At 42.1% G+C, this 16,620-nt stretch overlaps 1 protein-coding gene across 1 annotated transcript in view; it reads left to right on the top strand.

The window, feature by feature from the left end:
* LOC109894627 (usherin-like) overlaps positions 1-16,620 on the top strand; it is a 378,093-nt gene that overhangs the window by 190,510 nt on the left and 170,963 nt on the right. Inside the window, 4 exon segments of the mRNA XM_031828079.1 lie at positions 8,359-8,521; positions 8,689-8,836; positions 14,209-14,360; positions 15,526-15,670. Of these exon segments, the coding sequence (XP_031683939.1) occupies positions 8,359-8,521; positions 8,689-8,836; positions 14,209-14,360; positions 15,526-15,670 (608 nt within the window).

Here is a 16,620-nt window from a genome sequence, read left to right as displayed (position 1 = left end):
AACTTCCCTGGTAAAATAAACTGATAAATAAATTAACATCTCTACTGAGTAGTACACACACACATCTCTACTGAGTAGTACACACACACATCTCTACTGAGTAGTACACACACACATCTCTACTGAGTAGTACACACACACATCTCTACTGAGTAGTACACACACACATCTCTACTGAGTAGTACACACACACATCTCTACTGAGTAGTACACACACACATCTCTACTGAGTAGTACACACACACATCTCTACTGAGTAGTACACACACACATCTCTACTAGCACTGCACAAATCAAAGTTTATTTTTTGCGTACACAGATGATTTCGCAGGTGCAGCAAAATGCTTGTGTTTCTAGCTCCAACAGTGCAGTAATACCTAGCAATACAAACAATACAATACACACATAATCCAGAAAAATAAACAAATCTCGAAATTAAGAAATATCAGAACGGGCAATATCCGGAATAAATATATAACCAGTGCCTATGGAAAGTATTCGTTGACTTTTTCCACATTTTGTTACATTACAACCTTATTCTAAAATGGATTAAATTGTTTTTTCCCTCAGCGATCTACACACAATACCCCATAATGACAAAGCGAAAACAGATTTTTAGAAATGTTTGCAAATGTATAAAAAAATAAATAATAATAATAATAACTTGTTTACATAAGTATTAAGACCATTTACTATGAGACACAATTGAGCTCAGGTGCATTGTGTTTCCATTGATCATCCTTGAGATGTTTCTACAACTTGATTGGAGTCCACCTGTGGTAAATTCAATTGATTTGGCATGATTTGGAACGGTACACAGCTGTCTATATAAGATTCCACAGTTGACCGTGCATGTCAGAGCAAAAACCAAGCCATGAGATTGAAGGAATGGTCCGTAGAGCTTCGAGAGTATTATGCAGGATTGAAGTGGCCTCCATCATTCTTAAATGGAAGACGTTTGGAACCACGAAGACTCTTCCTAGAGCTGACCAAACTGAGCAATCGGGGGATAAGGGCCTTAGTCATGGAGGAGACCAAGAACCCGATGGTCACTCTGACAGAGCTCTAAAGAACCTTCCAGAAGGATAACCATCAGCACTCCACCAATCAGGCATTTATGTTAGAGTGACCAGACAAAAGCCACTCTTCAGTAAAATATTGACAGCCGGCTTGGAGATTGACAAAGGCACCTAAAGACTCTCAGACCATGAGAAATTCTCTGGTCTGATGAAAGCAAGATTGAACTCTTTGGCCTGAATGCCAAGCGTCACGTCTGGAGGAAACCTGGCACCATCCCTACGGTGAAGCATGGTGGTGGCAGCATAATGCTGTTGGGATGTTTTTCAGCGGCAGAGACTGGGAGACTAGTCAGGATCGAGGCAAAGGTGAATGGAGCAAAGTACAGAGAGATCCTTGATGAAAACCTGCTCCAGAGCGCTCAGGACCTCAGACTGGGCTGGAGGTTCACCTTCCAACAGGACAACAACCCTAAGCACACAGCCAAGACAACGTCAGAGTGACTTCGGGACAAGTCTCTGAATGTCCTTGAGTGGCCCAGCCAGAGCCTGGACTTGAACCCGATTGAACATCTCTGGAGAGACTTGAAAATAGTTGTGCAGCAACGCTCCCCATCCAACCTGACAGAGCTTGAGAAGATCTGCAGAGAAGAATGGGAGAAACTCCCCAAATACAGGTGTGCCAAGCATGTAGCGTCATAAGACTTGACTTGACAAGACTTGAGGCTGTAATTGCTGCCAAAAGTGCTTCATCAAAGTACTGAGTAAAGGGTCTGAATACTTTAATTTATATAAATTAGCAAACATTTCTAAAAACCTGATCAGATATTGTGTGTAGATTGATGAGGAAAAAAAATATTAAAAAAAATATTTAATCCATTTTTAATCCATTTTAGAATAAGGCTGTAACCTAACAGTGTGGAAAAAGTCAAGAGGTCTGAATACTTTCCAAAAGGCAAAGTATATTAATAGAAAAGGTGTGTACAGCAGTAGTTACAGTATATAGTACACACATACATAGAAATATAACTGCACCACCTATCTTACTACATAATAATAAAATACCATTGGATACATTCAGGAAGTATCTTGATTGTCTATGATCCTCAAAGTGGAGATGTTGTTTATAGATTCTGTATAGGATGCTGTGTGTCACTGCTCCATACACACCACTGAGGTAATTCATAGGGATGTGTGTCTCTGAGCAGGGTATTATAGCCATAAACAACTCTCCAAGTCATTGAATATGACACCTTTAGAAAGACTGTGGGCTTATAGGTAGATAGATGGCTTCACACTACATGGCATTGACTGTCCTCCAACGAGAGAGGGAGAGGGAGCGAGAGAGAGAGACCGTATGAGTCTCTATATTATAGAGTGTGTGTGCCATTAGAGCCCCTGACCACCATCACTTAAGACCCACAGCAGGAGGGCAGCGTGCCACACACCGGAGAGAGGGTGGAGAAGAGAACAGCAGAGGGTGAATGAATAAATCAGAGTACAGAAAAGTGTATGCAGACAGTGTGTCAGAGGGAGAGTGAGGCCAGCAGGTTAAGGTGAGAAACACTGATCTCTCTCTCTCAGGGAAATGTCAGCACTTTACTGATGACCACACAAGGTAAAAGGTTGGGGTGTGAACATTAAAACCGTTACACGAAATTGGGATCCTTAACATTAAGAGAAATGAATAACCAAAAAACAACATTACTATCAAAGTGCAGTTATCACAAAACAGTATTTTCTGAGAGGAAGAGGCAAGAGGCAAACTTTAAGCTACTGTGGTGAATTTGCGAGGCATGGAAGACAAGATACACAGTTTACCAAGATATACATTGCCTTCAAAAAGTATTCACACCTCTTGACTTCTGTTGTGACAGCCTGAATTTAAAATGGATACAATTTGGATTTTGTGTCACTGACCTACACACCTACACACAATACCCCATAATGTCAAAGTGGAACAATGTTTTTCAAAAGTTGTACAAATTAATCAAAAATTAAAAGCTGAAATGTCTTGAGTCAATCAGTATTCAACCCCTTTGTTATGGGAAGATTCCATAAGTTTAGGAGGAAAAAGTTGCTTAACAAGTCACATAATAAGTTGCATGGACACACTCTGTGTGCAATAATAGTGTTTAACATGATTTTTTAATGACTACCTCATCTCTGTACCCCACACATACAATTATCTGTAAGGCCCCTCAGTTGAGCAGTGAATTACAACCACGGGTTCAACCACAAAGACCAGGGAGGTTTTCCAGTGCCTCGCAAATAATGGAACCTATTGGTAGATGGGTAAAAAAAAAGCAGACATTAAATATCCCTTTGAGCATGGTGAAGTTATTAATTACACTTTGGATGGTCTATCAATACACTCAGTCACTACAAAGATACAGGCGTCCTTCCTAACTCACTCGCCTGGAGAGGAAGGAAACCACTGGTGACTGTAAAACTATTACAGAGTTTAATGGCTGTGATAAGAGAAAACTAAGAATGGATCAACAACATTGTAGTTACTCCACAATACTAACCTAATTGACAGAGTGATAAGATGGAAGACTGTACAGAATATAAATATTCCAAAACATGCATCCTGTTTGCAACAAGGCACTAAAGTAATATTCCAAAACATGCATCCTGTTTGCAACAAGGCACTAAAGTAATATTCCAAAACATGCATCCTGTTTGCAACAAGGCACTAAAGTAATATTCCAAAACATGCATCCTGTTTGCAACAAGGCACTAAAGTAATATTCCAAAACATGCATCCTGTTTGCAACAAGGCACTAAAGTAATATTCCAAAACATGCATCCTGTTTGCAACAAGGCACTAAAGTAATATTCCAAAACATGCATCCTGTTTGCAACAAGGCACTAAAGTAATATTCCAAAACATGCATCCTGTTTGCAACAAGGCACTAAAGTAATATTCCAAAACATGCATCCTGTTTGCAACAAGGCACTAAAGTAATATTCCAAAACATGCATCCTGTTTGCAACAAGGCACTAAAGTAATATTCCAAAACATGCATCCTGTTTGCAACAAGGCACTAAAGTAATATTCCAAAACATGCATCCTGTTTGCAACAAGGCACTAAAGTAATATTCCAAAACATGCATCCTGTTTGCAACAAGGCACTAAAGTAATATTCCAAAACATGCATCCTGTTTGCAACAAGGCACTAAAGTAATATTCCAAAACATGCATCCTGTTTGCAACAAGGCACTAAAGTAATATTCCAAAACATGCATCCTGTTTGCAACAAGGCACTAAAGTAATATTCCAAAACATGCATCCTGTTTGCAACAAGGCACTAAAGTAATATTCCAAAACATGCATCCTGTTTGCAACAAGGCACTAAAGTAATATTCCAAAACATGCATCCTGTTTGCAACAAGGCACTAAAGTAATATTGCAAAACATGCATCCTGTTTGCAACAAGGCACTAAAGTAATATTCCAAAACATGCATCCTGTTTGCAACAAGGCACTAAAGTAATATTCCAAAACATGCATCCTGTTTGCAACAAGGCACTAAAGTAATATTGCAAAACATGCATCCTGTTTGCAACAAGGCACTAAAGTAATATTGCAAAACATGCATCCTGTTTGCAACAAGGCACTAAAGTAATATTGCAAAACATGGGGCAAAGCCATTCACTTTTTTCTCCCGAATATAAAGTGTTATGTTTGTGGCAAATCCAATACCACACATTACAGAGTACCACTCTCCATATTTTTAAGCATAGTGGTGGCTGCATCATGTTATGGGTATGCTTGTAATTGTTAAGGACTAGGGGGTTTTCAGGAAAAAAATAAACAGAATGGAGCCAAGCACAGGCAACATCCTAGAGGAAAACCTGGTTCAGTCTGCTTTCCAGCAGACACTGGAAGATGAATTAATCTTTCAGCAGGACAATAACCTACAATACCAAGAAGTTTCCGAGTGGCCGTGTTACAGTTTTGACTTAAATCTCTATGGCAAGACTTGAAAATGCTTGTCTAGCAATGATCAACAGCCAATTTGACAGAGTATTTTCAAAAGAATAATGGGCAAAGGTCTTAGAGGCGGCAGGTAGCCTAGTGGTTAGAGCGTTGGGCCAGTAACTGAAAGGTTGCTAGATCGAATCCCTGAGCTGTTCCTGCTGTTCCTAGGCTGTCATTGTAAATAAGAATTTTTTCTTAACTGACTTGCCTAGTTAAACAAAGGTGAAATAAAGACTCACAACTGTAATTGCTGCTGAAGGTGATTCTAACATATATTGACTCATGGTTGTAAATACCTATGTAAAATAGATATTTCTGTGTTTTATTTTCAATTAATTTGCAGAAATGTCTAAATACATGTTTTCACTTTGTAATTTTCAGTTATTGCGTGTAAATAGAAAATAAAACATATTTAATCAATTTTGAGTTCATGCTATAACACAACAAAATGTGGAATAGGTGAAGGGGTGTGAATACTTTCTGAAGGCCCTGTATGTGCACCACGGTTCTTTCTGCCTGCCCCTTCCTCTCTCTCCCTGGCACTGGCAGCATCGCTTTAGTGGAAACCAAGAGAGTTCTCAGGGCAGGCCTGGTTGTCGCGTCGTCTGGGACAATTTAACTAACCACAACCCTTTCCTAACCTTAACCGAATTCTCTTAAACCTGCCTCGTTAATTCTCCTAACCTGCTGCGTAAGTTCTCCTACCTGCTACGAAAAGTCACTTCTGCTCGTCAAAACCGGCAGACCTACCCTGAGAATAGTCTTGGTTTCCACTAATGCAATACAGCCTTGTGCTAGTTCACCTGCTCTTTCTCTTAGCTAATGATGTGAGTGTGTGTTCAGTCTTCAGTCTGTTGAGTGTAGAATACCCTAACCTACTCATTGATGATAGGCAATGTTTTACTGAAGTTGTACAGTAATGGTAGTACATCTGAAAGAGACATACCGAGAGACCCACACCATTGCTAGCAGTAGCAGCAGAGTTGCATTGTGAATTAACGTGCTATTTTGTTCATTCTTATTCTTGTTTTAATGGAAAACAAATAACAAAAAATTGCTGTTTTAACTTTAAGACATTTTTATATTTGTCACATCCCTAGTAAAAGGACAAGTAGAATACATAGAGGACATAGGAGTACACACCCATGCATACACGCACAAAGGGAGAGAGACATTTTTTTTTTCAATGGAGACTGGTGAGCGAAAGAAGTGGTGAGAGAAAGAAGTTGAGAGGGATTAGAGATTAGAGAGAGAAAAAAAGAGTAGTTTTGCTGTAATTTGACATTAAAGATTCTATATCTCTCTCGCTCTGTTTCTCTCCTTTGATGCTGTAGCTGTGGCCTGTGAGCTGAGAGGTACTGCCTTGTTAGCAGAATCCTAATAGGCAAGGTAGAGGGATCATACGTGTTCAATATTCTTTTGTTGTGTTGCAATCTGCCTGTGAGAAAGGTTGAGAGGCCTGCCTGCTGGATATGCACAAAACAATATCAGCAGAAACACATTCTCCTCTCCCCCCCTGCCCTCACTTGGCCAGCACACGCGTACCTACACAGGCGAGCATGCACACTTTTCTGTCCAATGCACACTTACAGTACACACTACACACATCAGATCTAGTTTTTCCTATGGCAAAATCTCACTTTGTTACCCTTTGAATTGAATATACTGGAGCTTTACTGGTGTCAATTTCACATTTATATTAGCCTGTATGATCTGTTTATTCTGCATTTTCTCCTGAGTTGTTTCTAGCCCTATTTTTTAAATAAATTATAAAATCATTGTTTAAAAACTCCTCTCTGGTTTCACTACCTACAATGATAGAATTAATTACTGCCACTATCGACACAGTATACATGAGTAATGTGATAGATTGGTTAGTCAGGCTCATTGTACAGTAACACACTCATCAGTCATACCAACCACTGGATACATTCATCACTTCTCAAAATGGCTCACATTGAAGGTGGTCCTAGGGGGGCGGGGTCTCTCTTGAGCCCTGGGCCAATTAGAAAAATGTGTGGTCCTAAGGAGTGGTGCCTATTAGGTCTTAGGCCAATTGTAAGTGCTCCGAACGGAATGGCCTTCAATGGGGGTGTGGGCCAATTAGAAGAAGAACACATAAATGCCAGTAATGTTTGGAAATTTATTATTGGGGCGGCAGGGTAGCCTAGTGGTTAGAGTGTAGAGGCGGCAGGGTAGCCTAGTGGTTAGAGTGTAGAGGCGGCAGGGTAGCCTAGTGGTTAGAGTGTAGAAGGCAGCAGGGTAGACTAGTGGTTAGAGCATTGGAATTGTAACCGCAAGGTTGCAAGTTCAAACCCCCGAGCTGACAAGGTACAAATCTGTCGTTCTGCCCCTGAACAGGCAGTTAACCCACTGTTCCTAGGCCGTCATTGAAATAAGAATTTGTTCTTAACTGTCTTGCCTAGTTAAATAAATAAAAAAACATAGAAAAATATATGTCTCTGGTTTGGTTTGTGTATTGTGGTTCTTTGTTGTTGAGTTGGTGCAGTTTTTAGTGGGGTGAGGTTTCACTGGGGTTTTGTTGTGGTTTTAAGTCAGTCGGGGCAGCAGATAGCGTAGTGGTTAGAGTGTTGGACCAGTCACCGAGAGTTTATTCTTAACTGACTTGCCTAGTTACATTTAAAAAATAAGATGTCTCAATAAAGAGCATCACAAGTCAAGTCTCTCTGTTTCTCTTTCTCCTTGATCCCTCCTCAGATAGTGGTGTCCTCTGTTCTATATTTACCCAGCTAGTACATAACGTTCTGAGAACTACAGTATATGTTGGTGAGAGTGTGGTTGTCCTATGGTTATTTTGCATACAACTTTCCGGGAATGGTTCTTTGGAACTGTGGGAATTTCAGTACTTCAGTATAACGTTTCCCACAGGTTTCTTCATGGTTTTATTCTATTTAAGTCATGTTCTCAAATTGTTCTGAGAATGTTAGGAAACTTTCCATAAAAACCATAAGGAAACTTTAGTAACGTCTAGAGAACATTCTAAGAATGTTATTTAAAAACACATATAATATATATGTAATTATATGTATATAATATATAATATATACATATAATAATTTCCACGTGTCCTATTTGTGCTTGGAGTAAAAAAAATTACCCAAAATAATCTAGTAGTGTTATTAAAAGTCTTATTGAAACATTCAGTGAAAGTTTTAAGGAAGTTATTCAAAAACCTCCAAATAACCTATAATTTCCATTCCCCGAGCATTAATAAAACTTCCTGTCTGTCTGTATCCCTCCCTCCCTCCCTCCCTCCCTCCCTCCCTCCCTCCCTCCCTCCCTCCCTCCCTCCCTCCCTCCCTCCCTCCCTCCCTCCCTCCCTCCCTCCCTCCAGGTGGTCTCGTCCTGAGCAGGTGAATGGTGTGTTAGAGTTCTACAGTGTGTACCTGTCAGTAGAAGGGGAGGAGCCAGTGTGTGTGTATAACAGCTCGGAACTGTTTGAAGACCACACCCTCCGTAACCTGACACCAGGCACCACCTACAGCTTCACTGTCACTGTGAGTACACACACGTACACTCTCAGTTATATATGAGGATTCAATTATACTGTATCATGTGTTATTACATAACTTTTTGTGTCCAAACGAAACTCACCTTTATCTTGTAAACCTTGTTTCCTGTGTGTATGCATGTTTATACATGTGTGTGTTTCCCATGTGTTTAGGCGTGTACGGGGGGAGGCTGTTCCTTCAGCCTCCCTAGCGAGGCTCACACAGAGGAGAGCACCCCTGAAAACATCCCTGCCCCCTACGTCACTCCTCTCTCCCCCCATGCCCTCAACATTACCTGGACACCCCCAGACACACCCAACGGTAAAGAGGTGAAGGGTTATGATGGGGGGTGAGGTGGGAATGAGGAACAATTGATAATTGGTTAGCGTGACAGAGAAACAATTCTTCATTGTTTACCATTGGCTGTATAAATTCATATCATATGTACTAGATATATAGTGTCTTCGGAAAGTTTTCAGACCCCTTAACATTTCCACATTTTGTTAGGTTACAACCTTATTCTAAAATTGATTTTAAAAAAATAAAATACTCATCAATCTACACACAATACCCCATAATGACAAATTAAAAACAGGTTTTTATGAATGTTTGCTAATTTATTAAAAATAAAAAACTGAAATATCATATTTACATAAGTATACAGACCCTTTACTCAGTACTTTGTTGAAGTACCTTTTGACGGTGAGTACAGCCTCGAGTCTTCTTGGGTATGACGCTACAAGCTTGGCACACAATGGGAGGTTCTCCCATTCTCCCATTCCTCTATGCAAATTGCACAGCTATTTTCAGGTCTCTCCAGAGATGTTTGATCGGGTTCAAGTCCGGGCTCTGGCTGGGCAACTCAAGGACATTCAGAGACTTGTCCCAAAGCCACTCCTGTGTTGTGTTGGCTGTGTGCTTAGGGTCGTTGTCCTGTTGGAAGGTGAACCTTCGCCCCAGTCTGAAGTCGCGCTTCCTAGCAGGTTTTCATCAAGGGTCTCTCTGTACTTTGCTCCGTTCATCTGTCCCTTGATCCTGAGTAGTCTCCCAGTCCCTGCCACTGAAAAACATCCCCACAGCATGATGCCGCCACCACCATGCTTCACCATAGGGATGGTGCCAGGTTTCCTCCAGACGTGACGCTTGGCATTCAGGCCAAAGAGTTCAATCTTGCTTTCACCAGACCAGAGAATCTTGTACCCAAACTAGTTGGTCAATTAAAGGATCATAGGTGGAGGGGAAGTTGGACAGGGATGACATACTGAGGTACACACACTTTTGTATTTGTACGTACTCCTCCAGCTCGACACACTGACAGGGACGTTTTGACAGTGCAAAAATGGGAGATGTTTACCAAAATTGAGGGAGGCTAGTCACAGCACTTAACATCTGTTCTGGAATGCTGCACACGTCACAGACACTTTTAGATACGTGATTGTCAAAGTATTGTGAATATGGAGGGAGAGAGAGGGTGAAAGGGAGAGAGACCGAGTGAGGGACAAAGAGAAAGAGAGAGAGAGGGGGGAGATAGAGAGAGAGAGAGATGGGGAAGAGTGATAGAGAGAGAGAGCAAGAGAGAGGGGGATAGAGAGTGAGAGAGAGAGAGAGAGAGAGAGGGAGAAAGAGAGAGATGGGGAAGAGTGATAGAGAGAGAGAGAGCAAGAGAGAGGGGGATAGAGAGTGAGAGAGAGAGAGAGAGAGGGAGAAAGAGAGAGATGGGGAAGAGTGATAGAGAGCAAGAGAGAGGGGGAGAGAGAGAGCGATAGAGAGAGAGAGTTGATAAGAGCTTGCTGCTTCTTTAAGTGGATGGCAAGTGCTCTCTTTTGACTGAAGCTGTGAACTGCAGGCTGGGAACACATAGGAGAGAGCTGCCTAGACATGATTTGTTTCTTAAAGTTCACCTTCTTTTTATTTGGTGTAACATAGCTCAGGTACAAACGCTGACGATCAGTTATTTAGTAGACACTCTTATCAGAACAATGTAAAAAACAAAACATCACACGTACATTTGCTCTGAGTTAGATAGGAAATCTAGTTGTTGGTAGGAGGAATGCCATCTGTAGCAACACGTGTTGTCAGGGGATGCTCAAAGACAGCACCACGATGTCCACAACGATGTCTGTATTTCTGGACAACAATAGAAAGATCATAAATGTGTGCAGTCACGGTATGGCTTGGTACATGCTCTTAGGAGAAAATACACAGCTTAAAATGAAACTCGCTCTAAATTTGTTCTTGACAAAACTGTATGGTAATCAATACTCTTACTTTAACAGCAAAAATATATTTCCAAAATAAATATGTTCGCTTTCGTGCTGAAAATGTTGATGTCTAACAAATGTATACATTGTTTTATTCAAACACTTTAATTGTATTTGTCTGCCAAATAAATACATTTGGTTCAAAGATCACACTACTTTTTGTAACCTTCCCATCAGAGTTGAGCTCAATTCAGAATGTTTGAATTGACTCCCATTCAACTCATGAGTTGAAAATAGAACATGAGTGTTTAATTGAATCTGACAGGTATACTTCCAGATACCAAGAATATATCACTTTTCTCTGGAAACAATGTTCATATACTCTTTTAACCTTAGTGCTTAGAATAGATCATGATATTTTCTCGACAAAAAATGCAGTTATATTAGACCCTACCTTATATAGTGTGTTTTGTATTCTAATGCCACAATCCGTGATTGGTACAAAGATTTTGCGGACTTGTACTTTCTGGATACAATGTAAACCCTATGATATCACTTATACTGTATATGCCACTTGACCATCAAACTACTGATCATCCCATTATAACCCCCCCAAAATTTTTTTGTTTTATTTCAATGTTTCCAAACAATACAAATGTCAACAACCCATTTAAAACTTATTGGACAATTGCTCTGTCACTTAGCCTAGCCTAGCCTAGCCTAGCCTAGCCTTAGACTTGTTTACTGAAACGTTAGATCAAACAGAGCGACCATCAACGTTGACACTGTAATGTGACATGAAATGTGAAGTGCACATTTATTAGTAATTATCTCATCGTTCTAAATACATCCAGTCCTCTTCATTTACAGCATTTCCCTCACTCAGACAACAAAACATTTGCAAAAGTTGCCCAATTAGCGGGAGGGATTGGGGCAACTTCTTGCCCTGGGCGGTGCTCAAGTTCAGGACGTCTTGTCAGTCAAAACTCATGCAGCGCTGTGAAGAGCAGAGCCAGAGCCTTGATGTGTCGTGTACAGCATGTTACTGTCCAGCCACTACGTTCCAATTTAGGCATTTGTCAGTGCCCAAATCAACCCCTATACAGGTTAAGGGTTAACTACTCTAATTAAAATTCAAGAATTGAATTGGAATTTACGAGGCATTCTCTATTCAATTCTGATTTGATTCCAACCCTGCTTCCCATTCAAAAAAGCCAAATTCAGTAGATTCAGAATTACTGAAGACTTCCTCTTGACCCTTTTCATTTCCCTTTAACAGATTCTCTGGATGTTTTGTATACCTTTTAGCTAGCGTCTATGAAGGTAGTGCTCACTTGCTACGTCACATATGTGCAGATACTGTATGTGCAACACGTCATTGGTCTCTCTCTGTCACTGAAATGGCAAGGGGCTGGAACCCAAGTTTGCCAGGGGGCTGGTCCACGTGGGGGGGGGGGGGGGGAAATGTAGAGGAAATGCGTCTGCACAGCCTCCAGTGAACAGTCACTTTCAAACTAGGGATTTTGTGGGTAATTAAATTAAAACAGTAATTCTGCTCATAGATTATGTATGTATGAGCTACACATTGACACATTCAGTCTAAAGTGGGAGGTTTAAAAAAACTTAGTAGTAGCCAAAGTTCCAGAGCATGTCTTTAAAGCTCAGTAAAACCTCACAGTTTTGTCATCTCAATAAGAGCCTTTAGAATACACAGTTTCACATGTTCAGTGTGTTTATAGTGTAAACGATGTGTAAAGTGTGTGTATAATTCAGTGTGTATAATATAGTGTGTATATTATAGTGTGTATTATATAGTGTGTATATTATAGTGTGTATTATATAGTGTGTATAATATAGTGTGTATTATATAGTGTGTATTATATAGTGTGTATATTATAGTGTGTATATTATAGTGTGTATTATATAGTGTGTATATTATAGTGTGTATATTATAGTGTGTATAATATAGTGTGTATATTATAGTGTGTATTATATAGTGTGTATTATATAGTGTGTATATTATAGTGTGTATTATATAGTGTGTATATTATAGTGTGTATTATATAGTGTGTATATTATAGTGTGTATATTATAGTGTGTATAATATAGTGTGTGAGAGCATTTGGCTCCGTAAACCCTCCACGCCTATTAGACGTGATAAATGACAGCCTTGCTAATCTGACAGCCATTTAATATGAAAAAAAACTTTCAACACAATTACCCGATTATCTCGCACTTAAAACCCCTTCAAAAGGCTTTAATTCTTCTCAAAGAATGCGTTGTACTATTCGTCTGGCTGCTCATAATGTGGAGTCAATATGGAGTCCATATGATTTGCTTGGTTCCACACCACTAGAAGTCTGGAGGAGTTTTTCCCAATTTTCCTGGAGATTTGTTGGCTAATCCCACTGGGGATTAAAGTGTGGGAAACATGGAGACAAGCAGGAGAATAAGCTTGTTATGTATTAGGCTTCACATCAACCTGGGCTTATTACAACACTCTCACAACTCTGCAGCCCAAATGGCACCCTATTCCCTATTTAGTGCACTACGGCTCCTATAGGGCTCTGGTCAAAAGTAGTGCACTAATTCGGGAATGGGATGGCATTTTGGATGCACTCCAGCTGAATATGGGACATTCTACGTGTGGAGATGTATTACTGTCAATTTCTTTACAAAGACGTGAAATGGTTTTCTCTGGGCAGACGCATAATTAAAACAGAATAGGTTCTTACCACAAACATGATCTGTTGAGCCCTATATGGAGGAAAAAGAGACATGCTGTTTCCTTATGAGGCTGTAATAACCTTAGGATAATTCCTTGTGATTGGTTTACTGACAGGGTGTGTGTGTGTGTGTGTGTGTGTGTGTGTGTGTGTGTGTGTGTGTGTGTGTGTGTGTGTGTGTGTGTGCATGCATGTGTCTGTGTGTGCGTGTGTCTGCGTGTGTGTGTGTCTGTGTGTGCGTGCGTGCATGTGTCTGCGTGTGCGTGCATGTGTCTGCGTGTGCGTGCGTGTGTCTGCGCGTGTGTGTGTGTGCGTGCGTGCATGTGTCTGCGTGTGCGTGCGTGTGTCTGCGTGTGTGTGTGTGTGTCTGTGTGTGTGCGTGCGTGCATGTGTCTGCGTGTGTGTGTGTGTGTGTGTCTGCGTGTGTGTGTGTGTGTGTGTGTGTGTGTGTGTGTCTGCGTGTGTCTGCGTGTGTCTGCGTGTGTCTGCGTGTGTGTGTGTGTGTGTGTGTGTGTGTGTGTGTGTGTGTGTGTGTGTTTGTCTGCATGTGTCTGCGTGTGTGTCTGCGTGTGTCTGCGTGTGTGTGTGTGTGTGTGTGTGTGTCTGCGTGTGTGTGTGTGTGTCTGCGTGTGTCTGTGTGTGTGTGTGTGTGTGTGTGTCTGCGTGTGTGTCTGTCTGTGTCTGTGTCTGTGTGTGTGTCTGTATGTGTCTGTGTCTGTGTGTGTCTGTGTCTGTGTCTGTGTGTGTGTTATTTCCTCTCCTCTAGGAGTGATCAGCAGCTATGGAGTGTGGATGAACGGTGTGCTGGTCCAGAACTCTACCTCCCTATGGTTCTCTGTTGACCACCTGTCTCCCTGGAGTCTACACAGCTTTAGAGTACAGGCCTGCACCGCACAGGGCTGTGCCCTGGGACCACTGGTGAGTCACATACACACACACACACACACACACACACACACACACACACACACACACACATACACATGGATATAATCGAACACATTCACTGTCACACACACACACTTGCACGTAGTGTCTGTGCGCTAAGCCTTTAGTTGTGTACGGCAGCTGGCAGGCATTATAAAGGTGATTGATTCTAGGGTTCAATAAATGGCCGTCTGGTGACGATGACATTTGGGAGAAATGCCACTCAGGGAGTGAGGGCCTGGGATGGGCTGGGCCAATATGGCTAAACGCAGCACTGCCAACAGGGCACTGCACGGGCTGAAGCCTGGAGGGTAGGATGAGGCACAGAGGGGAGGGGGCTAGAGGGTAAAGGAAGATAGCAGGGGCAGTGGAGGTAGAGGGGCAGGGGAGGTAGAGGGGCAGTGGAGGTAGAGGGGCAGGGGAAGGTAGAGGGGGTGGTAGAGGGGCAGGGAAGGTAGAGGGGCAGGGGAGGTAGAGGGGCCGGGAAGGTAGAGGGGCAGGGGAGGTAGAGGAGGAGGGAGAGGGGCAGGGGAGGTAGAGGGGCAGGAGAGGTAGAGGGGGAAGGGAGGTAGAGGGGCCAGGGAGGTAGAGGAGGAGGTAGAGGGGCAGGGGAGGTTGGGCGGAGGGACGGGGAGGTAGAGGGGGGGAGGTAGAGGGGGGGGACGGGGAGGTAGAGGGGGGGACGGGGAGGTAGAGGGGCATGGGAGGTAGAGGGGGAGGTAGAGGGGCAGGGGAGGTAGAGGGGCAGGGGAAGGTAGAGGGGGTGGTAGAGGGGCAGGGAAGGTAGAGGGGCAGGGGAGGTAGAGGGGCAGGGGAAGGTAGAGGGGGTGGTAGAGGGGCAGGGAAGGTAGAGGGGCAGGGGAGGTAGAGGGGCAGGGGAAGGTAGAGGGGGTGGTAGAGGGGCAGGGAAGGTAGAGGGGCAGGGGAGGTAGAGGGGCAGGGAAGGTAGAGGGGCAGTGGAGGTAGAGTGGGTGGTAGAGGGGCAGATGTCTGCGATTTTTGAACTGTCTGTAAAAGCACTGATGATGATGATGATAATAATGTGTCTTTCCTTGCGTGTTTGTGTGTGTGTGTGTTTATGTGTGTGCGTGTTTGTGCGTGTTTGTGTGTGTGTGTGTGTGTGTGTGTGTGTGTGTGTGTGTGTGTGTGTGTCCAGGTGGAGAGGCGTACGTTGGAGATGGCCCCAGTAGGTCCTGTGGTGCTGGAGGTTGATAGTGAAGGACCTACCTCTCTCAGGGCCAAGTGGAGCCAGCCAGCCACACCTAGTGGGAACATCACCTATACACTACTGTACACACACACAGGTAACACACACACACACACACACACACACACGTACTCTACACAGATAGAGGTTACTCACACACAGTACTCTACACAAAACTAGGTAACAAAGACAGTTTGCACACTTGGTAAATATTTGCTTTAAAGTGATTTCTATAATGAATTGGTATAAAGATATAATACCCACTCAACAACAGCCTACTAAGCATGACAGCAATAAAGATTGCCTCTCAAAAAGCGACTTAATAACGACAATGAAATTAAGACAGAATGGGCTATTTGGCCTGTTTGTAATTTGCGTGGTGTGTATTGTCAGCGGTATTCGGGGTGTAAAATGTGCTTATTTGATGAAAGTTCTAGACAGGGGTTAAGTGCCACTTCACTTGGTCAGCTTCTGGCCCGGACTCACAGAGTAATCATCATAGACACACACGCGCGCAAGCACACACACACTCTCTCCCACACACACCCTCTCTCACACACACACTCAATGAAGCAGATATACACTCCACTACGTATTTATTTGGACAGTGAAGCTAAAACGTTTAATTTGTCTCTATACTCCAGCATTTTAGATTTGAGATCAAATGTTTCATATGAGGCGACAGTCCAGAATGTTTTATTTGAGAATATTCCTTTACATATTATCAGTGTTTCTCTGTAACCTTCTCATTCACGATTCATGTATGATATCCGTAATCATAGTAGCGTCCACAGGAATGTATATGTACATGTACATATTCTATTATTTTTTACAATACAAGTGAAATGACACAATACAATATTTACCATTAATTTCTAATGCCTCCAAAACGTTTGTAGAGTCACAAACTTGATGTAGTTATTGTGTGCTAGAAATATGGGATCAAATACTAAACTTTTAACTACTTTACACTATAAGTGAATTTTTCCGAATACTTAAGTATTCAGACCCCTTGGATTTCATAGGAATTTGAATTTAGTTCAA

This window comes from Oncorhynchus kisutch, linkage group LG7, assembly GCF_002021735.2.
Source record: "Oncorhynchus kisutch isolate 150728-3 linkage group LG7, Okis_V2, whole genome shotgun sequence".
Taxonomy (NCBI): Eukaryota; Metazoa; Chordata; class Actinopteri; order Salmoniformes; family Salmonidae; genus Oncorhynchus; species Oncorhynchus kisutch.
This window is presented reverse-complemented; position numbering and strand designations above follow the sequence as displayed.